The 24,855-nt window shown below is 38.8% G+C and overlaps 1 protein-coding gene across 2 annotated transcripts in view; it reads right to left on the minus strand.

The window, feature by feature from the left end:
- Window positions 1-24,855, minus strand: part of ZFAND3 (zinc finger, AN1-type domain 3) — a 345,499-nt gene that overhangs the window by 31,296 nt on the left and 289,348 nt on the right. For both annotated transcript variants that reach the window (XM_008574218.1, XM_008574219.1), the window contains one exon: window positions 223-390. In XM_008574218.1, coding sequence (XP_008572440.1) covers window positions 223-390 — 168 coding nt within the window. The remainder of the gene's footprint in view (window positions 1-222; window positions 391-24,855) is intronic.

The following is a 24,855-nucleotide window of genomic DNA, read 5'->3' on the forward strand; positions in this document are numbered from 1 at the left end:
GAGTTGTTAATGTTTTTGTCTTTTTTGTATGTGTGAGAAGAAATGAAGGGTGTTTAGAAGCAGTATTCCTGTATTCCTGATTTCTCAAGCTCCCAACCTACTGCTTTCAGGGAGGCACTCAGGAGAAAAATAAAGAACTTCAGCCTTTCAGGAATAATTTCCAAAGCTGTGGCACAGTGTTAAGAACACAGTCTCCATCATGCCACTGGGGGAGAGGCTTACCACAGCGACATGATCCCAATTCTTGCTGCACCAGCTCCAGTTTGGTTTGGCACTGGAAGCACCGACGTCGACTCTTCTGTTTAGATCGGCTGGTTTCCTCAGACCGTTCAGTATTCTCCAGTAGTCGTGGTCGCTTCACTGGCGAAGCTTCATTTTCAGACTGTGAATCTGACCAAAACAACACATTCGGGGATCAGGATTAGTGCTTGGCCTGGCAAGCACAGGTTATTAATGTACTGCCAGGCATTCTTCTGACCAGGCTACTGCCTTTTTCCAGGAAGGAACTGGACCCCGTGTGAGCAAGAGAGCCGGTTCTGACTTGCCTGGTTTATACTGCACAAACTGTGACAAGCATGGACCTTTATGGTTGACTTCTAACAAGCTAGGCCTGAGCTGGAGAGGAGAGTGGTGGTGGCCCCACAAAAATCAGTTCTACCTTGCTGTTTTTAAAAATAACTAAGTTTCCATGAGGAGACAATTCCAGCTGGAAATGAGATCCTTTCTTTGTCTGTACCCCTTCACTGGGCCCTAGATATTTACTACTTGTATTGGTTATTTACCTTTTCTTGGGTATTTGCTTATCCTCAAGTAGACTGTAATTCTTCAAAGAAGGGACTCGTATCTGATGTATCTTTATATCACTATGCTTAGTACAATTCCATGCCCCAAACCAGTGTTTGATGGGTAATCTATAATCATTTCTAGTTAAATTATTCATGTTACTACTCCTAAACACACAAGAATCTGGTTCTAGATTGAAAATTAGTCCAACTTTATTCAGAGTGAAGGGGTACCCCTCTTGTTCATAAGCAAGCTGTCCCATGGCCTCTACTGTGGTGGTACTGGTAGCACCTGGTACCACAATCCTAGGGGTGATGCCAAAATGGAAGGTGAAAGGAGGTGTAATGTGTAAGAACTTGTGTTTTGTATTCTCAAAAAAGTAACTAAAATGTAATAAAGTTCATGTCACAGGCAGGCTTTAAATAATTCTTGCCTTAAAAAAACAGGTAGCACTTGGGGGCTTTGCACTCCTGCAACAGCCACCACTCCAATACTGAGGATGCACCTCTTGCCTAGGTTCCAAAGTGGTCTGTGCTAAATCACCTCTGGAAGGAAGTCTCCCAAATTGTCTTCTTCAAAATAATCCAGATCTCATCACTTCTCACGTCTCCACCACCCCCACCCTGGTCTAAGCCAACATCATTTCATCCAGCGTAATACAAGAGCTTCTTAACTGGTATCCCTTGCTCAACCCCTTGTCCCTACAGTCTGTTCTCCATACAGCAGCCAGGTGATGCTGTTAAAAATCAAGTTAGAATCACATCAGTTCCCTGCTCAAAAACCTCTAGTAGTTCCCCCTTCTCAGAGTAAAAGTCCAAATACTTATTCTGAAGGTCCTGCATGATTTCTCTCCACTCACCTCCTACTGTGCTCTCCCTTTGCTCCATCTACACTAGCCTCCTTATGGGTCTCCTATCTCTGGGCCTGTGCTCCTTCAGTTCCCTCTGTCTGGAACACTCTTAACCCAGATCTAGGGATCTCATCTCTTTTAAGTCTTTGCTGCAAAGTCGCATTTTCATTAAAGCCTTCTTCCCTGATAATCCTGTCTATACCACCCTACCCCCTTCCCTAGCACCTCCCCTCCTCCCTTTAGGCCTTATGTTCTTCCACAGCACTGATCTTTTTACATTATCCCCCCCTAAGACAATGTAAACTCCAGGAGGGCAGGAAATTTCATGTGCTTTGTTCACTGATGTGTCCTCCCTGCCTATAACTCAATAAATACTTCCTGAATGAATGAATCTTCTCCTAGGCAATCCTGATTTCCTATTTAAAGTGGCTCTAGTGATAAGCTCCAGCCTGTGGGATGTATTTTATTGAAGGTATCTGTATGCCTTTCCCCAGCCTACCTTTGTGTGAGGGAGATGCTGCACTTCACCAAAGATCGTCCACTGGACCTGACAGTGACAACAGTACAGTATGCTCATAGCCCCCCAGTCCCATCACACTGTGCGCTAGCATACAGAGGCCCTGAACTATTCTTAGCAATTGTAAACTTCATTTTTCATCTCATTTAATTCTTCCAATTCTAAGTGACATTTTCCCCCAATACAAACCAACTAAATAAGGCCTTTAATGAAAACAATTGAAAGCAAGTTCATCCTATTTCCCAGCTGTGCTGAGCAAAGCTGTCCAAACCCAGTCAGTGTAGTGACTAAGGCAGCCACAGACATGCCAAGGCCCCCTCCCCCTTCCTTTACAAGAGCAACAACCAACAATCTAAACATAAATCATTACAAAGCAGTCAGCCAAAAGGAATTTACCTGGTATGAGCCACATTACTCTCCAGGGGGTCCTTCTTCACAAACCAGCAATGACACTGTTTGTATTAATAATCCTATTTGGACATACTTTTGTTTGCGGGGCGTGGGTGGTGACTAACAAGAAGAAAATTCTAGAGTAAAAGATGCAACAAAATATGATGTTTGTTCTGAGACAAGATCCTAAATCTGAAGCATCCTTATAAGAAATTATTATCCCCCAAACTTGGGGGGTGGGGGAAGGGGGGAGGAAAGAGGTTGGGCTACCCAAACAAAACTAGGAGACAGAAGACCACTCAGACTCTGAGCCTCTTTCATTCACACCTCTGATAGAACTGAATGTGTTTGGAAATATATAGTTAACATTCAAAGCTCTTTCCACATGAGTCTGTCCCAAACCGTCAAATGTATGGTCTACTGCAGACCACCTACATCCATTTCTAAAGTAAATCTTTGCTGCAAAGAGAATACAATATAATTTCATCATGGCAATAAAGCTAAAAAAAAATTTCAGTGTGGCAATGCTATCCATAACTAACTATTCTCAAATAAGCACAGGAGTTACATGTGTAGAAGATAATTTTTAATGTATGATTCCTATGATTGGGAAAACAGAATTCATAACAAAATCATTATCATCATCAGTTATCACCAAACAACCCACTTTGATGGGACCTCCCAAGAGCTAGGAGGCCTGTCCAGTCCTGACCTCTTTCCTTTAATTCCCCACCTTATCTGACCAATGAGCATTCAATAACACCACTAAAGAATAAGTCCACATGGTTCTGGGCTGAGATTTTCTATTATCCATTCCACATTAATATTAAGACTACTGAGTTATTTGTTCTGGAAGGCAGTAGGTATGGGATATTCCTGAAATAATGGGTTCTAAGGGAGGTTGCTGATGCTGCCAACAGCTTCTGGCTGCACTGCACTGGCTGTCCTAAAGAACACCATTGAGACCTAGTCAGTCCTCTGAGAGTCAACATCCTGGCATCTGTTCAAATCTATAACCAAAGGCATCCATGTATAGAAAGTCTGAGAAAGTGTGAGAAGCAGTCCTAGATGATTATAAGCTAAGACAGACAAAATGTCTAACAGAATGTGTTATTTTTTAGGATCAAGGAACTGTTCCCAGACATTAAGAGATCTATAACTTTTAAGCTCTGGCATACGGCCACTTACCCTTCCCCCTCAGTTGATGGTCTATTAGATGGAAAGGAGTACTTGTGCCCTCTAGTGCTTCTTACCACAAAAAGAGAGGGAAAATAAGCTCCCGAAACTGTTCACCAACCTCCACATGCTGCCAGCCAGGAAGGTCATATATACCTTTCATATATAATTTCTTGGTAAAGCAAACAATTCCTTGGCATTTTCTCACAAGTCAACTTAGTGTTTTAATTAGAAGCTAATGAAATAAATAGTAGTCTATAGAATCATCATCATGTCTGCATAAGAAATTTACAACTCCTCTGCTAATTACTTAATGAAACCTTGTGCCACGGGGTGAGTTGCCTCCATAAGAGAAACAGATGTCCAGGGCAGGGATTCTAATTATATAATAATCAACAAAATAATTCAACCATTCAATTATACATTTTATACATTATTCAATTATACATTATACATTTTAGTCTTTATTAGAAAAAGACTATCAGAAAGAGCCAAACAGGATTAGCATTAAGGGAATCATCTATTGTACATTATTCAATTATACATTATACATTTTAGTCTTTATTAGAAAAAGACTATCAGAAAGAGCCAAACAGGATTAGCATTAAGGGAATCATCTATTGTCCACATTTGAATAAATTATTTACTTTTTGCTCACAAATATCAGTCCTGTCACCTTGAAGCATTTTCAATTTCCTGAACAATGAAAGAAAACACCTAATAGTCTACTTGCATATTCTGAACTTGGGCAGTAAGGGTTAAATGTGGAGAGAAAGGTGAACAGAAATAACTCTTACATGTAGCTTTAACTGTCAGAAGCAGCAAGTCCTTGCAAGGAGCATGCTTATTAGCAGCAGGAGGAGCTGCAGTGGCAAGCCAGAAACTGTTCCCACTCCAGGAGTTAAGAGTGATTTCTAATTAAGGTCCTTCGTAAAGGGACAACAAAGCAGATTTTTTTCCAGTATGCTTTTTCTTGAGAACATAATCTAATCTGGATATACCCAGACAGAACTGCCACACTCCCATGCCAGGTTCACAGCTCTTGGTACTCACCAGACCCTCTCTTTCTCAGCCAATGTTTAATATTAGAATGAGAAAGATATCACATCAGATCTTCTAGTCAGAGGAAAGGTTGACCAAGAATCATAATGTGATTAAATGAGGAGGGAAAATCTTAAGAAAAAGCATTTTACCTATCAGCTTTCTTTGTTTGAAGGTAACCACTGCTTAATTTGTGACAGAAAAATAAGTAGAGTGATTTTAAAAACATACTCATATAATCTTCTGAAGAGAGAAGCTCTTCTAATTGTACTTTCCTAGCTAATTGCAGAAAGTAATGGTAAGACCTTCAATTTAGGAACACAGTTTAACTGGAAAGCTTGACTGGAGACAACAAACAGAGCTACTACTTTTAAAATTCTGTTTTGTCTCTGACAGAAATTCACATTTGTTCCTTACTGTCACTGTTCTTGTCTTTATTACTCATGTTCTCTCCCCCAAATTTCCAAATAAATTGTGTCAGGCCTGTCAGAGTTGAATCCCAATCTCTCTTAATCTCCTGTCACTGTGCAGCTGGCAGGCTGCACACACCCCAGGCTGCTAACTATGGCTGTGGCTTTCTGATGTCTCAGGCGGACTCTTAGCCCTCTGTACAAGCCAACATTCACAATACAGAATAGGAGAGTGGGAGAAGCAAAGTGGCAACAAAGAGAAGAAAGCCTTCTTCTATTCCCTTCACCCACACCTTCCCTTACTTCTGTGAAAGAAAGATGAATCTGTTTAATCTCAAGCTTTATGACATCTTTTGAGGTACTCAATCAGTTTTTTCAGAACCTATCACAGTCTCTTGACAGAATGACATTTATGATCCCAACAGCCTGTGCAAACATCAGTGAGAGCAATAATTAATGAACCCTCACACATCACTGCTGTCTCTCCTTCGACCATTTAAAAGGAGCTTAAGCTGCTAAAACCGGTGTCCACGAAAAAAACCACACTCTCACTGGAAAAACCAACAAAAGAGACTTGAAAAAACCTGTCTTACAGGTACTTTCTCTCTGTGTTTCTCCTCATGCTTTGCTTTCAGAATGTATGCAGGGATTAGATTCATCCTTTACTGGAATTTTATTCTGTGTGCCATAAAAGACTTCAGGAAAGAAAACTCCCTCATTACCCGTTAAAAGTTTTTTCCCCCATTTTGTTTGACTGGGATTTTCCCTTTCTTTCTATCTTCCAATGGCCCTAGAATAATTTTGTAATAACTCGTCTGTTAAAAAGCCATTATTGGGGCCGGCCCGGTGGCGCACTTGGTTGAGTGAGGCGCTTGGGAGCACGGTGGCGCTCCCGCCGAGGGTTCGGATCCCATATAGAGTCCTGTCCGCTCACTGGTTGAGCGCGGTGCGGGCGCGACACCGAGGGTTGCGATTCCGTTGCCGGTCGCGGTACGGGTGCAACACTGAGGGTTGCGATCCCGTTACTGGTCATGAAAAAAGACAAAAAGGAAAAAAAAATGCCATTATTGGACAGAAGTGAGGTTCAAGAGGCTAATCATTAAAATTTTGTGGAAAATGCCATCATCTTCATTTGATACGGAGAAGAATCTAGCTTGAAATACCCCTAGGATGCCATGTCCTAGATCATAACTATTTAAAAAGCCAATTGTTCATAAACCGTCAGGCAGTACAACTCCTAAGCATTAATCCCCCTCTTCTCCTTCCTCTTCCATTCCTAAATTATTTTCTTTAGCTCTCTTCTTTGTTATTAGAGATTTCTGAAGGTGGTCTCATTCTCCATCACAACCTCAAGACTGAAAACAGACCTCGTACTCTTCCTCCCTGCTGGGAACACAAGATTGGGAGATCTGGGGTGGCTAATTGGTGGGGCCAACTATCTCAGGAGTGCACCTGAATTTTGGGGGTCTCTGTCCTTTTCAGCTCAAAAAAACATTAGGCATCAAATCTTCTAGGTGATCATTGTTATCTAACTGTCTGATTTTAAACTTCAATGACAGCAAGACAGAAGCTGCTTCTGTGGAGATCTTTTGGTTGGAAGATATCTTAAAAAGCAGCAGAACACACAGAAGTAATGAGTTATGATAACTTGTGCCCCTTTCTTTTTTTTTTTTTTGTCTTTTTCCATGTCCGGCAATGGTTCACAACCCTCAGTGTTGCCCCCGTACCGGACCGGGACCGGCAACGGGATCGCAACCCTCGGTGTTGCCCCCGCGCCTCGCTCAGCCAGTGAGCGGGAACCGGTCTGCATGTGGGATCCGAACCCCCGACGGGAGCGCTGCCGCGCTTCCCAAGCAGCGCACTAGCGCAGTGTGCCACCGGGCCGGCCCAACTTGTGCCCCTTTCGAAGATGAGTACCCACATATCCCAAAGGCATATTTGCCTTGACTGGGATTAGATTGCTCACTTCTTCACAGCCCATCTGCCCCTCCAGTTCCTGGTACATAGGAATCTGGAAGCTGATTTTGGTGGTGTACCTTAACACCAGAAACAAGTGATTGTGAATTCATCCAAGGATCAAGCAGGAGAAGCTAATGGGCTGTGGGGAGATCAGCTCTCCATCAAATAAAATAATCTTAAACAGAAGTCATGGCACCAGAGTCCAACAGTTCTAAGGGATGAAGTTTTCCCTCCAACTTTTTTCTCTATCTGTACGTCTTTTATTTCTTTTTCTTCCCTGTTGTGCTGTCTAGGCCTTCTGAATAGGAGTGCTAAGAAGAAATCCTTGCCTTGCTCCCAGCCTTAGGAGAAAAGCATTCAGTCTTTACCCAATTTTTAATTTTGAAAAATTTTGAAAGTATGGAAAAGTTGAAAGAATAATATAAAAAAAGTCTGTGTACACTCCATCCAGATTCAACAATTGTTAATGTTTTGCCACATTCCTTTAACTCTCTTCCCTCCATATTTATACTTTCCCCCCAAACCATCTGGAAATAAGTTGCAAACATCAAAATACTTTACCCTGGAATGCATATACATCAAATAATCTTACATGACCAAATTATCACACCTAAGAAATTAAGAATAATGCCCGAATGTCATCTAATATTAGTTGGTATTCAAATTATCCCCACTGTTCTCAAAGGCATGTCCAATCAAATTTCATGTATTACATTTGGCTCTTATGTCTCCCTAGTTCTCTTTTAATCCAGAACAGTATTGTCCCTCAAACTGTTTGCTTGCTCATTCATTCATTCATTCATTCAAATAATATGGACTTTCTGAATGGTCCTGATTAGCTTTCCTGTGGAATGTGCCATATTCTGGATTCATTCTATCTACCTATCTATCTATGGTATTGTTTAACTTTTAAGGAAGGAGAACCAGAAATGTAAAACTTCCAGCCATCACCTGACAAGCCCACATAGCTGGAGGGTTGGCACAAGCTTAAGGGCAAATGAAACGCAGGTACTATGTAATTAGCCCAATTTCTATTGTACCTTGGCAGTGGCGGAAGGGAATGGTCTTCCTCCAACTGCCTTCACTGCACCTCTGCCACATAAGGATATGGTTCATCTGTGCCTTGGCAAGGAATGGAGGCTTAGGCAAACATTAGGAGATGAGCTAGCAACTACTGCTTTCATCCATTACTTCTTTTAGTCGATGACACTCTCTGTGACTGAAGTTGATCCTGGAAGGCCATACAAGTCATTCCTCCAATCACCTCCTTTCCAATGGCCTCCTGGCTTTTTTCTGACTGTCCGTCCCCTCCTGACTGACTACACTGTGGATAATAGTTGCTATAAGACATCTCTTCAGAGCTGAACCACTCTACTCTCTAAAATTATTCCTTACTTTAAAAAATTAAAAAATAAAAAGCCTTCCTTATTTGATGAAGTTTGGATGTGTTGTCCCCTCCAAAACTCACGTGGAAATCTGATCCCCAATGTGGCAGTGTTAGAAACTGATTGAGTCATGGGGGCTGATCCCTCATGAATGGATTAGTGCTCTCCTTAGGTGGGGGAATTAATGAGTGAGTTCTTGCTCTATTAGTTCTCTCGAGAGCTAGTTGTTTAAAAGACCCTGGCACCTCCTCTTTCTCTCTCTTGCTTCCTCTCACCATGTGATCTGCCTGTACATGCCAGCTGCCTGCCACTTTCCACCATGAACAGAAGCAGCTTGAGGCCCATGCCAGAATGCCAGATGCAGCTGTCCCAGAATCGTAAGCCAAATAAACCTCTGTTCTTTATAAATTACCCAGTTTCAGATATTTCTGTTATAGCAACAGAAGATAGACTAATACATTATTTTAAACCTAAGGAAAAATTTCACCGGATTAAAAAACATAAAGCCCAGGAAGGTTCATTTGCAAAAATAATCACGATCCCATTTAATACAATAATATTCCCAGTTTACTTGATCTGTTTAATTTATATAGGTCTCTAGATTAATGACCACTCTGTTTCAGGCCATGACAAGAGTCAATATTTCATTAATTATTCCTCAAGTACCTACTATGTGCCAAGCCAGCACCAGCTTTGAATTGTTAAATCAAAAGAGTATGGCAGTGATCTCTCCCCTCCAGGATGCCACAATCCAGAAGTAAAGATGTATATACAAAAAACCTACAGCATAGTAAATGGTATGTTAATATATGAATGGAGTGCTATGAATATAGAGAGTGGAAGTAATAAATTCTGGGGAGAAGGGTGATTAAGAAGTAGAAAAGGGAAAAGTCAGAAAAGGTACTTACAGAACTTAAGAACTATATTATACTCATATGTATGTAGACAGATGATTTTTAGCTCACATTTGTCATCCCCACATTCTTTTCGGCTAGGCCTGCCATTTGTATATATGTTGTTGATCATCTACCTTCTTCTCTTTACCAAAAATCTTCAACTAAATAGACAATTTCATAGTCTGGAGAACACCAACTTGATGGGTTTTTAGGGAAATAAAGCTGTTGTTTCTCTTTCCCTTCTTCTCTTTGATTGCAACTGGTTTTTCTGGATGTCATGAACTTCTCACTAAAATATCAGTGGTCAGCTCACAATTTTCCTTCCACGATGTTTATTAACCTTAATACTGGCCTGTCTGTTCAGACACATACATGGCTTTCACTGCCAATTTTTCTCTATCAGGAATCTTCCATGACCATTTTATTATTTTGAAATAATTGTAGGTTTACATGTATTTATAAGAAATAATACAAAGAGATCCCGTTTACATTTCACCCAGTTCTCCCCAATGGTAACATCTCACAAAACCCTAGTACAAAATCACAACCAGGATATTGATATGGATCTTGTCAAGATATGCAACATTTCCATCACCGTAAGGATCCCTCATATTGCCTTTTCATAGCCATGCCTACCCTCCCTCCCTGTCTTGGTCCCTGACAAACCCCGGCTACCACTAATCTGTCCTCCATTTCTACAATTTTGTCATTTCAAGAATGTCATATACAATCATGTGCCGCATAATTATATTTCAGCCAATGACACACCACATACATGATGATGGTCCCATAAGATTATATGGAACTAGAAATTTTCTCTCTTTTTTTTTTTCTTTTGACCAGTAAAGGGATCACAACCCTCAGCTTGGTGTCGTCTGTACCATGCTCAGCCAGTGAGTGCACCAGCCATCCCTACATAGGATCTGAACCCGCAGCCTCAACGCTAACAGCACTGCACTCACCCGGGTGAGCCACGGGGCCAGCCCAGAACTAGAAATTTTCTATTGCCCAGTGACATCATAGTTGTCATAGTATCGTTGTACAATTACTTTTCAAAAATAAATTTAGTGTAGCCTAAGTGTACAGTGTTTATAAAGTCTACAGTAGCATACAGTAGTGTCCTAGGTTTTCACATTCACTCACCACTCACTCGCTGACTCACCCAGAGCAACTTCCAGTCCTGCAAGCTCCATTAATCATAAGTGCCCTATATAGGTATACCATTTTTTATCTTTTATGCCATTTTTATTGTATCTTTTCTATATTTAGATATGTTTAAATACATACTTACCATTGTGTTACACTTGCCTACGGTATTTAGTACAGTAACATGCTATATAGGCTTGCAGCCTAGAAGCAATAGGCTATACCATATACCTAGGTGTGTAGTAAGCTATACCATCTAGGTTTGTGCAAGTACATTCTATGATGTTCACACAATGATGAAATCACCAAATGACACATTTCTCAGAATGTATCCATGTCATTAAGCAACACATCCTTGTATATGGACATATACATGGAAATATAAATGGACTCTGCAGTATGTAACCTTTTGTCCAAGATCATTTTTAAGGCCACTCATCACAGAAGGTGGATTTAGAAAGTGCTAGTACAGAATAAGTGTTTTGTGTTAGCATTCATTATTGTAACTGAGGCTAACTTAAGGAATCTCTTTTGTCATATCCACCAATTAGCATAAGTAAAAATTGCTATAATGAATGCTAACACAAAACACTTATTCTGTACTAGCACTTTCTAAATGCTCTTACATATATTAACTCATTTAGTTCTTATAACAAGGCTATGAGGTAGGTACTATTACCTGCATTTTACAGATAAGGAAACTGAGACACAGGTTAAATGAACTGCCCAAGATCACACAGTTAGTAACTAGAAGAGTTGGGATTTGAACCCAGCAGCTTGGCCTACAGTCCTTGCTCTTAACCACAATGCTATCCTATCCTGTCTCCAACGGTGGTTATATTAAAGATTCTACTTCTGCTTTATCATGAAGACAAGTTTCTGCTACTTTCTATGTATACAAAGACCCAGTTATTTCTGGGATAAGGGTGGGGTCCAGGTCCTGGGCCAAGTATGGGGATGAAAACAAGCTCCTCTCTCTGTTCTGTATAGAATCCTTTTGTCCCCACATGATTGTCAATTTCTCTAGGATACATCTCTCTTGAATAACTCTACCAGTCCTCTGCTCTTAGAATATGATTTGTAAGACTTACTTCTCATACCATTTTCTTTCCACTTCTGCTAACTCTCTGGATTGCTGTGGACAGCAAGTAGTCAGTTTTTAATTTATATTAAAACAGCTTTACTCTTTATTTTCTTTTTTGATGTACTAATGCTGTTCCAACTGTCATATCTTGTGCTTAATCTTGGATTTAGACACTCAGATGTTACTTTTAAAAGAAATCCATCTACACTTGGTAGAGCGTGGTGCTGATAACATCAAGGTCAAGGGTTCTGATCCCCATACTGGCCAGCTGCCCCCAACCCCAAAACCCATCCACAAGTTTCTTTACTGATTATTTGTAGGATGACAGAGTCCCCCTCCACCCCAATACCACAAGAAAAGCCAATATTTTCATTTGAAATTTTATTTCTCTTAAAAATAAGAGAAGGTAAAACATGTCTTCCTTTCTTTATATGAGCCCCACACACAGAAGCTGAAGCTTCCTCTTCTCAACCAGCGATAGCCTCCTCCAGCTCATATACCTGGTCTCTTTACAAAAAAGCACAGATAAAGGTGGGTAGCCCATAAAACACTACTGAGTTCATGTGAAAGACTGCAGCCACAATCCCTGTTTATTAAGTGTTATTCCTACTGCACTATTTACTGAAAGGGAATCACTGGGAGCTAAATTCCACGAAGAGGTTGCTGGTCAGTGGAACCTGTCAGGCCAGCGGTACAGTGGTATCCTTTGCAGCTGATACTTGGCCTAGCACCACTTCTTTATTTTAGCTTCTCCATTAGTAAGACCTGTCCTCCCTGCCCAACTGAACTGTATTACTTTTCTCCACAGATTTTCCAGTCCTCATCGAAACTGACAAATTACCTTCAACAGATAATCTTTTCTTTTTGTAACCTGCTTGGGTATTTCAGAGTTCAACAACATTACAATGCATTGATTTTTTAAAATACTGCATTTATAGCATCAGTAGAAAACAGAATAAGGTAGCACTATTAAGGTAAGACAAAACAGAGAGAAAAGCAGGATTAAGAGACCTAAGAGAAAGATCTACTTCTCAAAGGCCACATGACCAAATCCCCTCATTTCAGTTCCTTGACAAATCAATCTATGACCATGAGAGTCCAAAGACTTGAACAGTGATAAAACTAGTCTTACACTTCTGTTCTACTCTTTTCCAGTATTACCAGAAAAGATCAGCCAGATTTGTTTTCATCTATCCAAAGAAAGAGAAATTTGAGGCCCATAAGTACCTATATACCCAGATTCATTTTCATATAACTATGTATAAAATGGGCAATACTATTTCATTTAGTTTCTTAGAACACTCATTTAGAAGTTAAACTTCCCCCCCAAATGGAATAAGTCTTCTACCAACTCTGTAGTTACATGAAGCCTAGAGGTTTTTGAATTGTGGCTTACAAAAATTTAATAACTGTTTGGAGCAGCTGGTAGTGCCTGTGACTGTGACCACTTCCTCCTACTGTTGAATTATATTTGAAGAGACCTGAAGGAAAGGGATAAGTCAGAAATCTTCAAATAATATTGTACCCCAATATCTTGGTCTTGAAAGCATTGATGACTTGCCTAAGGGTTAACCTGATCTGGCCCTGGGCCCTCTGCCAGGAAAACTGAAAATAGGTGTTGTTTATGGAGAAACACTGCATACAGGGGTTGGGTGGGGAAATGGGTAAAGATAAATGAGACACTAATTCAAGTAATTTTTCTGAATATTTGTTAAAAACCACACAGACAAAAAGTCAAATATTTCCTTGCAAGTCATCTCACCCCTGTGAAGCATAACTACCCTCCCCTGCAGGTGTATTTAATCTTCTAATTATTTTCCTGTCTGACTTATAATGCAAGTTTCTAGGGTAGGGACAGAATCAGCTATGTTTAGTAACCCACTGGTGCTCTGTTAAAACAATATAATAATAACAATGATGAAAAGGAGGAGGAAGAGGTGGGAGAAGAGGAAGAGAAAGATGAAGAACTTCATAACATGACAAATTCCTAATGATGGTAAATCTTGCAATGAGAGATTGTTATCCTGTGGGGTGTGTTCCAAGTTTAATGTAAGAGAAAAATGTTTGAACGTTTGTATTTTGCTGTTTAAAAAAATCAGCTTGAATGCATAAATGAGTAGATGCTAAAATTAAACTATTTTTGTTTCTAATTTAGCATCAGCATAATTCCGTTCCTCTTCCAACCTATCACTTACTTTCTTCCACTCAAAATCTAGTCTTTTGACTCATTATCCTCAGGGCAAATTCCTAAGCTTGTAAATAAATAACTTCTGTGTTTCATTTTAACTCCTTCTTGTGTGATGCTAAATGAATCTAAAGTTAAATTTCTTCTAGCATATGATGACAAAAAGTGCCCAGAGAAAGCGTTGTGGCCCCTGCCCTGCCCCAAATGACTACATTAGGTGTTCCTTAACTTAGGGCTGTATCAGTGGTGACACAGACACAAGTATGTAGAAGTTTTAGGAGGGCAGAAGTAAGCTGCCTTAAGCAAATGTTTTATAAAGAAAAGAGAAATAACCCCATCTGCAAAATAAGCTGCTGGAAAATCAGAGGCAAGGACTTTTGAATAAAAATTATTATGAAAATTGTCTTTAGTCTATATTTGAAACATGAGAGAAGCAAGTACATAACATTTTAACCTCAATTCAACCAATTCTGCTCAACTCCCTTCGCTGAAAGAATTGTCTATTAAGATGTCCACACTATGAACAACCATACTAAACATCAACTATATATTATATCAACGTCACATTCCCAATTTTGAAAATTGTACTGTGGCTATGTAGGATAATTCCTTGATTTTAAGAATTACACACTGGGCTGTCTGGTTAGCTCACTTGGTTAGAGCATGGTGTTGATAACACCAAGGTCAAGGGTGTGAATCCCTTTACTGGCCAGCTGCCAAAAAAGAAAAAGAATTACATATTGAAGTTTTTAGTAAAAAAGGGTATCAAGTCTGCAACTTATTCAAATGGTTAGGTATATGCATATGATATCACACACACAAACGTATACAGGCCGACACAAAGAGATAAAGCCAATGTGGTAAATGTTAACACTGGGCAATCTGAGTGGGGGGTACGCACACAAACGTATACAGGCAGACACAAAGAGATAAAGCCAATGTGGTAAATGTTAACACTGGGCAATCTGAGTGGGGGGTACCTGAGAATTTTATGAAATATTTTTGTAACTTTTCTGTAAGTCTGAAATTATGTTAAAAAAAAAAACCCACCAAAATACCCATAACTATATTCAAGAGCAGCCATACTTGGAGATGACTGGCTAGAGTGCCTGCCTAATTTTTTCCCAGAAATGTTGACACTGCTTAGGTCTAATGGGAAAGTGCATGACAAAATGGTTGTAGCAGATAATCAACAGTAAGGTGAAAGCTCATGCTTCTCCAGGTCTGTAGTGAAGTCAACACTTACACGTAAGTGTACTTTAATGATTAGTCACAGACTTTTACATGTCACTCTCCTAGTCTATACTTTCTCCAACCCCAGTAAGGATCTATTTTTATTAACATCAATTACCACAACTGCCGTTCCAGGAAGGATGGTGACGAAGACCTTATGATGCAATTTTAATCTGCTAATAATGGATTTATCAACAGGACTCCAAGGAAAAATTGGAGTTTGATCTTGTCAGTTACACGAACTATCAGTTAATGCCAAGCTGGAAAACAAATTCTGCTATAGCTAACAGGTCTCATTCAAAACAGTACTATGCAAGTCCCTTCTCCCCCAATTTTCTTTTAAAAGCCACCCTGCATATCTGAACATAAAATTCAAGCTTGTAATGTAACAACATTGTCTTTGGAGAAGAGTTATTCAACTTTCTCTAGAAAAAAAGCAGCAGCACCCAGTACATTTTTTGAAGTAAATATGTACCTTGGCCCACATTCTAGGTAAAAATCTTAAAGACTGTCTGCTATAGTCTCTTTTTCTTTATCCATTGCTAAAGTAATAGAAAAATTAACACAAACTGAGTTAAATGCCCTATTTTCTTGCTTATATATGTACACATTTTAAATAAATTTTGAAAGGGCAGATGGATGTGGGAAATGAATAGCATGTAACTAATTCCCCTGTCCACTGAGCTAACAGATATGTAGTTTATTCAAAATTCTGAGTTGTGGTTCTGCTATGTGGGAATGGCTTTCCAAAACTCTGTGGATGGATACTGGTAATGAAACAGAGAACTCAGAATGGCAGGGAGCAAAAGGCCAACTAAGCTTTTATAGCAGACTGTGTATGCACTAAAAATAATTATACATATATAGTGGGAGGCTGGTTAACTGAGCCCACAGAAGCACTTGGCTGTTCAGATTACTAATCACAATATGAAGTCCCCCATAACAAAAATGCCTCCAAGGTTAAAACTGTCTGATTTTAAATCATAAACAAGTGGATTTATTGGTTAAAGTATCTTCTCATGTTGTTGGTTTGGATGCAACAGCCTGTCTCTTTTACCAAGATTTTAACCATAAGAAAACTATTAACCCTCTGTGGCCCCTAAATTGTGATTTGCCCCAGAAAGAAGAGGAGTTCCCAATTATAAGTATAAAAACTAAGACCACAGCTCAGGAAATAGGTTATATGGTTGGGTCTGTTATTATTCCTTCTACTTTAGAGAAAAAAATGTCAAGACTCATAGAGAGTTCCAACAACTCTTCTAGTTATGCGGTTGGTGAAAGAGAGCTCTGGAATGTGAAATCACATAGTCTACCTCTAGAGCCCACATTCTCAACCACCACCCTCTACTTCTTTCCCTTTAGGATCGTAAGCTTTAACCTGGGTACATTCTCATCCCCTAGATTTCCAAAGAACCACATCATTCCACTGAGGTTACCCTTTCCTTTTGTCTTTTACCAATGATTAAATTAGAAATCAGTCTTAACTTTGTCCCAGATAACTTTTGGTTCAAGAGAATACACTAAACACATTTTCCTCTGATTCCCTCCAGGCCCAACTGAAATAACAGCACAAAAATAACATGAAGAATGAACCCACTTTCAATAAAAATAATTGTATCTTTAACATAATCAACAAAGAAATTTTTAAACAGTTTTCTAGAAGCTCATAGCTGCAAGCCATTGCGTGTAAGGAAAGTCTTATGAGGCTCTGGGCTCAGAAGCAGCAGGAATGGGGAGAAGCAGAATGAGAAGCAGGGCAGCCAGCAGGGGGATCCACTGAAAATGTATTTGTAGAACAACTGTACTAGTCTGTACCTCCTACCCTTGCTAGTCAGCCCACATTTACTTGGCAAAAATCTAGACAGCATTTCTCTAAAGAAACTGAATGATCTGTTTAGGCAAAACTGTTTCTATGGCCCCTCACAGTCAAACTCTCCTTTTAAATTTGAAAGCCAAACATCAGGTTCTCAATTTCCTTACAATGAATTCTGCCAGCTAATACCTCTACCCTAATCCAGACCACACAGAGCCCCAAGTAAAAATTCTCATTCCGGAAAAAGACATGGTAGAAAACAGTCCTACCTTCCACACTCATCCAAGCCTTCTTTTTTAAAAGTCAACAGAAAACCAAGCTTCACCAGGCAAATGAGGAGAACCAGAGCATGAAAGAGAAGACCAAGACAAACAGAAAAACTGGTCTCAAGGTTATCACAGATAACTCAGCAAACAGAAGAGCACAATAACAAATCTAACCACTAATTAATATGCACAGAAGCTGTAACTAATGTAATTATTATTATATTCATAAATGTAGTGGAATGAATTATGTCCCCCCAAAACTCCCTGAAGCTTGAATTGTGTCCCCAAGTTTTATGCATTAGAAACTTAGCCCCCAGTTTGACTGTTAAGAGGGTGGGAAACCCTATTATGATAAGTGAAAGTGGAGCCTTGAAGAAGTGATTGGATTGTAGGACCATGCAGTAGTGAATGGATTAAAAATGGTAGTCAGGGGTGTGGTTCTGAGGGCTTTAAAAGAAGAGAAGAGTCTCTCTCTCTCTCTCTGCTCTCTCTGCTTCCACCATCTTACAATGTGAGACCCCTGGGTCACTGTCACCACCACCAGATGGACTTTGGACTTCCTAGCCTCAGAAACTGTAAACAATAAATTTCATTTTCTTTATAAATCACCCAGTTCCAAATATTTTGTTATAAGCAATGGAAACAGACAAATACAATAAACAAGAATAGGATATTGTGAAAAAGAAACCTATAGGGGAAAAAAAGTGAACTCACTGAAAGTATGATTATTGAAATAAAATCAAAAGATGGGTTAGAAGACAAATAGCAAAGGAGATGGAGGCGATGAGAAAGGAGTTAAGAGAAAGATGATCAATGTAGCAGTTCCGACATCTAAATTATAAGAGTCCCAGAAAGAGAAGAGAAAGTTGGGTTGGAGGAATATCAAAGACTTTCCAGAGCTAAAGGAGTGCATCAGTCTTCAGATCTAAGGTGCCTAGCAAGTATTCAACATCTTGAATAAGAAAAAGGATGCCCTCTAGACACTCCATTACAAATTTTAGAACACCAAGGATAAAAACATGACCCTAAGAGTTTTAAATGTGAATAACAATCCACATATATTAATTAAAAAATAAAAATCTGTGACATTTGACTTCTCAGTAATACTAGAAGACAAGGATACAATGATTTTCATCCAAGAATTCTTACTTATGCACACTTTCCATCAAGCTGGAGGCAGAAAAGACATTTTCAGGTATGCAAGAACTCCAACACTACTTCTCTTAGGCACTAACTTGGGGGTGAATTTGGAAAAATGAGGGAATAAAAGAAAGTAAGAACAGTGAAAGTAAATTCTAGGGTGACACAGTAGGCCTAAAGAACATCTAGTCCAGATTGGAGTGCAAAGATGGTCGGCTCCAGGAGGGAGGTCTCAGGTAAAAGGTATAAATACAGGGTTAGGAAAGAAGTAGTAACATAAAACCCAGTATTGCAAGGGGGGGAGGGGGGGGAAGGGAAGGCAATTATTAATGCCAAGAAAAAAAAAAACTGTATTAAAGAGTTATAATCCAAATATAAAGAAAACTAAAATGTCACATGATTTTTGAGTAACAGATAAAATATAACAAAGACCCAATCTGGCTTGGCTGTAGGAACATTCTTTTTCAATGGCTCAAACTTAGTGACATTAGACTCATAGAAAAAGAACTATATTCCTAGAACATAACTTGGCAGCCTGTCAGGGAACAACATTTACAGTACTAATAATGTGTCATTTACTGGCTTTCAATTTTTAGAAACAACCTATGGACATAACATGGAAGATAAGTTGTGGTTACAGGCCTAAATGCAAATAGTTAACAATCATGACAACATAACAAGTACAAGTGTAGCTTACAAGGAGGTATGAGAAGGAAGTATCTCTAATCAGAGGTACTAATATCATCATTAGGAAATGGTGCTGAAAGTTGACGAATCAAGAAAGAGAAGAGTGAAAATCAATAATACAATACCAAACACTGGGATGAGGAATAGTATGAGCTAAACCTTCATACTGCATACCTGTTGACATCTCAAAAAGTAGGCTTTGAGCATTTTTTCTCCTATATCTATAAGGTAATCTACAGAATGATAGTACTAGAACAGAAACCATCAAGAAAGAAAGGCTGGTCAGTTTTTTGGAGTAGGATTGCCTTTTAGACTATCACCTTCTCCTCTAAGCTGTTCTATGGTATGTTTTACTTTTGTAAAAATGAAAATTTATGATTAAAAAACAAAGAAGTGAATGCCATTTGTTCTCTCTTTGCTCTTTTCTTCTGGGCTAAATGTAGTACCCAGAAAAAGTGTCACTTTGGCCCACTATAAATTTAAACTATTTAATAAAAGCTTAGACTAGTAGCCACTACTTGGAAATCCTACTTCCCCTCCTCAGTCCACAATAGTTCTCTCCCTACCTCAGTTCTATGCTGCCTATTACAGCTGATGTTATCTATTTCTTTATTCAGAAATGATTACTTTCTAGGATGAACTCCTTAGTTCATCTTATCTCAGCTAACCATATATATGTTAAAAGAGAAAATCTAATTATGTATATCTGTATTTCCTTCTTTGTACTCTTAGAGAAAAATAATGTTTATGGGTATCGCCTCCAATGAATCTTGCTTGTATACCTCTCCATTTCTCCTCTAATATTTTCTCTTTCTTTCTCTTCCTGGGTCCCTTTTCTCTGTATTTTAACAAGGACAAACTATTTTCCTATCTTAACACCATATCCACACCAAGAAATGCCACCACTATTTATTTTTAATGGCTCAACTAACTCCATAATAAATGATTTCTGTTTGCTGCCTTTATTTCCTTGTTATCGAGAGCCTCTTTAATGATTTCAGATTTTCCAATCGCCTTCTGCTAGCCATAAGCAACAGCTTTCCTTAGTCCTCATATTTTCTGACCCCTTTTCTTATGTGTCTTTCTTGATCCTGTAACAAGCTTTCTCCTTTCTTTAGCTTCCTTAACTCACTAGTTTCTCCTTCTCTTTCCTGACTCCCTAAGTACAAGTCTTAGACCCTTGTCGTTCTTTATTTCCTTACCCATTTGCACAGCTTTAATCATTGCTTCTAGATTGTTAATTTCCAAACTAGGCCCATATTTATAATTTTCTATGGGACTATCTACAATAATCTAAAATTTAGCTAATCAGAAACTGAAAATAGTTTCAACCAGTTTTTATCCCCACTCCTTCCCTGACATCAGTCACATTTTTCCTCCCTCAATTCCCCAGGTTTATACTTTGCAATCTTTCTTCAGCCAAGTCTAATCCGCCATTGAATCCTGTCAATTATTCTTTTAAAACATCTTTCTCAGATTCATCTCTTTCTCCATCCCACTGGCCACGACCCAAAGAATATTCTCTGAACAAATAAGTAGGAATTGATTTTTTTTGTAAGTCAAATATTGCTTTATATGCAAAAGGAAAACCCTATTTACATTAACCCAATGGCAAGGCATTTTATAGATTGAAGGGCTTTCCTATAAATTAATTCTTAGTTTATCTGGCCTGTAATACTGGGATTATCACATGTTAGGAGTCTTTGAAATGATGTACACCTATGTATTACTTAAGGCATCAGAGAAAAACTATAATTTCTCTAACAACAGGAAGTCTCCTCCTGATAGGTTAGTTTTATAGGTACTGCATAAAGAAGTGTATTCATTTAAAGGCACAAGTGACAATCAGGTGAACTACCAGAACGCTCTTAAACTCCTGGATCAAACTGGTAAGCCCTTTTCACATGTATTCCTCTGTGACCCTGCTACAGATTTCTCCTATCTCTAAGGTTTAATTACTGTGATTTAGTGAAGCTGAGTGATCAAAGTTGAACAGAAGTGTATTTCAACTTTCCCAAGTATTAGGTGCTAATGTGCTACTCAAAAGCACTGCCAAGTCATATTTAAAGTTTTCCATTCACTAGAAAACACATTCCTAAGGCTACACTTTCCCTCTACATTCCAGTGTCCCTTTATCACTTCTAGTGACTCTACGGAAATAAATTCTAAACATTTCACTAGGAAGGTAATTCTTTAAAAGAAAAAACCACATTAGTATTTTATTTGTCCTAATGATTGGCAAAATCTATCCTCCCTGTCTTCACTTTTTGAAATAAATGTAAGTTACATCTCTTGCTCTCAAAGCTGGAATTAATTGTATTTGTTTTTGTACTTATTCTATATCTTCATGGTATAAACTCCCAGAGCAAGACGCATGTTTATTACTACTATGCCATGTTCCTACAGAATATCCTACAGGACTCTGTCACAGTGGTCTTTTAATCAAGTGCTGGATCAGCTGACTAACCACAGTGTCTCAGCTGGTCCTATATTCCACATAAACAACCACTTCTGAAGGTATGATCTATAACTTCGACAGCAGGCAATACAATAAGATTATGGCTTTAATCGGCTATGATTATGAAATATTTCCAAAGACCTTTCATAGGGGGGAAAGGGAGGGTGCCTTGGAAGCAGATATAGGTGTGAGGAATAAATGCCAGTCCACCTGCTGGCAGGAGAGGCAATGGGACTGTCTCTTCAGACAGATGAGCAAGAAGGAAAATGGATAACACAACTTGTCTTGGAAGCAAGCAGCAAGATGAGGCAGTAAAAACCCATCAGCATACATCATCCCATCGTGGCGCAGTGTCATCCCCAGCCTCTATTAGCCCCCGCTGCATCAGCGCAAGTCCCAGGCACTTTATCCTGTTTATAATTGCTGATGAGCAGTAATAAGGCCTCCATGCCTGAGCTCCGTCTGTTCCACATCAGCACCCACCTATTAGGTAATAACTTTTATTTACAGCCTTGCTTGATGCGCTGTTCTATTAGTACAGCCAGGAACCAAGTAGGGCAAAAAAAAAAATAGTCTCCTTAATGGGCACTATCATTGTGAGGCTCAGATGATTTATAAGGCAGCTTTGTGGCTGTTCTATCACACGCCTTCTGGTAAGACTGCTTTGGGAAGGCTACATTTCTAACATGCTGCCCTCTAACAGGCACACACATGCTATGGAGCAGCACCTGAAAGGTATTCCCAGATTCATCTCCCTCACCCACCTCCAATCCAAAAGTTTCAAAGGAGGAGAGGGGTATTAAATTCTCTTGATATCCTTTTTCAATAGTGTGGCTCAAGCAATTTGCCTCAGTGGAGCAATAGAACAGCTAATTAATGGAAATTCAGAGCTCTTTTTTCTTGGTAAGAATGCAAGCTATGATAAAATAAATGACTGTAAAGGGGGGGGGAAAAATAGCTGTAACTGCATTTGTGGATCCAAGAAACCTGAATTTGCACAGAGCATGTGGACCATGAGAAGCTCAACACCAAAGCCTAGACTTCTCACACACACATCACCAAAACAGCAACAAGCCACATCATGCTTCCCTTTCTTTTTGATACTGGAGTACATTTTTCTTTTTCTTTTTCTTTTTTTTCCTTTTTGTCTTTTTTTCGTGACCAGTAACGGGATCGCAACCCTCGGTGTCGCGCCTGCACCGTGCTCAACCAGTGAGCGGACCGGTCTCTATATGGGATCCGAACCCTCGGTGGGAGCGCCGCTGCGCTCCCAAGCGCCGCACTCTACCGAGTGCGCCACCAGGCCGGCCCACATTTTTATTTTTCAAGGGCAAAAATCCCTCTTGTCAAGACCAGCACCTAGCTTGATATTCATTTTTACCAGCTTTTTCTCAGAAGTGGAGCCTCTACTTCTCGTGAGTAAAACCCAAACTAAGCATCTGAAACAAGCAAACCTACACATTACATGCTGAGCTGGCCAGACACACCAATTGGTGGCAAGGGGACCTAACTCTCACTTAGGGGTAAAATTAAAAAACAGTAAGCTTTCCCTGACTTTTTCTGAAACATACATATTGTATGTGGTGTCTTTAAACTCATCTGCTATTATTTACATATCAAGTATCAAATGATGTAATTATATAGTGCCTTACTCCCTCATTCTGTTCTTTAACATAAACTGAGGCAGACTGATTAAAGTTTTTACAGAGGAAAAAGAAGAACAAACCAAGAGAAAATATTTAGCAGATTATTTCCCTTCCCCAATCACCCACTCAATGGCCAAAAACCACATAGTGTCAGTCAACAGCCACTATGACATACTATCACACTTTCTTTTTTTTTTCCCATATAAGTAGCAAATTTATTCCAATAATCACATAATTTTAATAAATTTTAAGAATTTTACTAAAATACTTTTACAAAAAGTAAACGCACTGTCATAAATTCTGGAAATGCCATCTTGTCCATTAGTACTACCTGAGTTGAACTGAAACATTCCCAAAGTTCCATAGCTTCTATAGATTTCATTTAAAAGTTGGAAAAAAATCTATTTATCTTGCATGATAAATGATACTACTGATAACTTTACTTGGTAGGATTTTAGTTACTCTGGTGATTTTACGTTTTTACAAATAAGCAACATATATAATATATACTTAAAAAATAAGCCAGTCTAATGGTTTGCATTGGAGACAATGGAGTTGCCTTTTGTTAAACCCATATTGAACAGAGTAGAATTTAGGTTAATACAGAGAAAGGCATGCTCTGGATGTGTCATCCTCTGTATTTCTTGGAGCATCAGATGAATTGTAAAAACTTCAAAGAGCTTCTTATTATTCTTGATTTTAGAAAGTTTCTGTAGAATAATACTGAGTTTTTCTAGTATCTGAAGATCAAGCTTAGGGGTTCGAAGTAGCACAGAGCAAGTACGAAAAAATAAGGAGTTGCTACAGGCTTCCAGGAAAGGCTGCAAGGATTAGAACTAGATAATTTAGAAAGAAAACAAAATTTATTGCTTAAAGTTTCTGAGGCTGGGAAGTCCAAAGTCCATCTGGTGGTGGCGACAGTGACCCAGGGGTATCACCCTTATGGAATGTTTTAATGTCTGCTGGAACTGGTCTCCCTTGAGGTTTTTTTGTTTGGTTGGTTGGTTTTTTCCAGGCTATATATATTTGTTTTCCCATGTGCACTTTAGCATGAATTTACTAATTCCATAAAATAGTTTGTTGGCGTTATTACTGGGATTACATTGAATTATGAATTAACTCTGGGAGAAATGACATCTTACAATGTTTACTCATCCTATCCAAGAACATGAATGTCTTTCCATTTATTTAAGCATCTTTTAGGAGTGTTTCAAACTTTTTCTCATATGTTTTACATATTTCTTATCAAATGAATTCATAAATATTTTAAATCATCTTTGTTGTTATTGTAAATGGCATCTTCTCTATCATTATATGCTTAATTTTTGTTTGTGTATATGAAAGTTATTGATTATTATGTGTTAATTTTATAACCTACTTTGCTAAATTTTTTATTGGTTGAGCTGTAGTTTTATCAGAGTCTTTGGGGTTTGTCAGGTACACTATGGTATCATCTGCAAATAGAGACAGTTTTACTTCTTTTCTCAATCATACAACTCTTATTGATTTTACTTTTTTAGTTTTATTGACTAATAGCTGTAGTACAGTGTTGAGTAATAGTGAACATAGTGGATATCCTTGCCTTGCTCTCAGTCATAGTGGAAATGCTTCTAGTCTTTCTGCATTAATAAGATATTGGCCTCAGGGTTAAGGTACATCTATATGACCATGTTAAGAAAGCACCCCTCACTGGATATTTTCTTGAACGTTTTTATAATAAATGCGTGTTGAATTTTGTCAAAGACTTTTTCAGCACCTGTGAAGATAATATAATTTATTTTTATTAGATT

The sequence above is a fragment of the Galeopterus variegatus genome, unplaced genomic scaffold, assembly GCF_000696425.1.
Source record: "Galeopterus variegatus unplaced genomic scaffold, G_variegatus-3.0.2 Scaffold1015, whole genome shotgun sequence".
Taxonomy (NCBI): domain Eukaryota; kingdom Metazoa; phylum Chordata; class Mammalia; order Dermoptera; family Cynocephalidae; genus Galeopterus; species Galeopterus variegatus.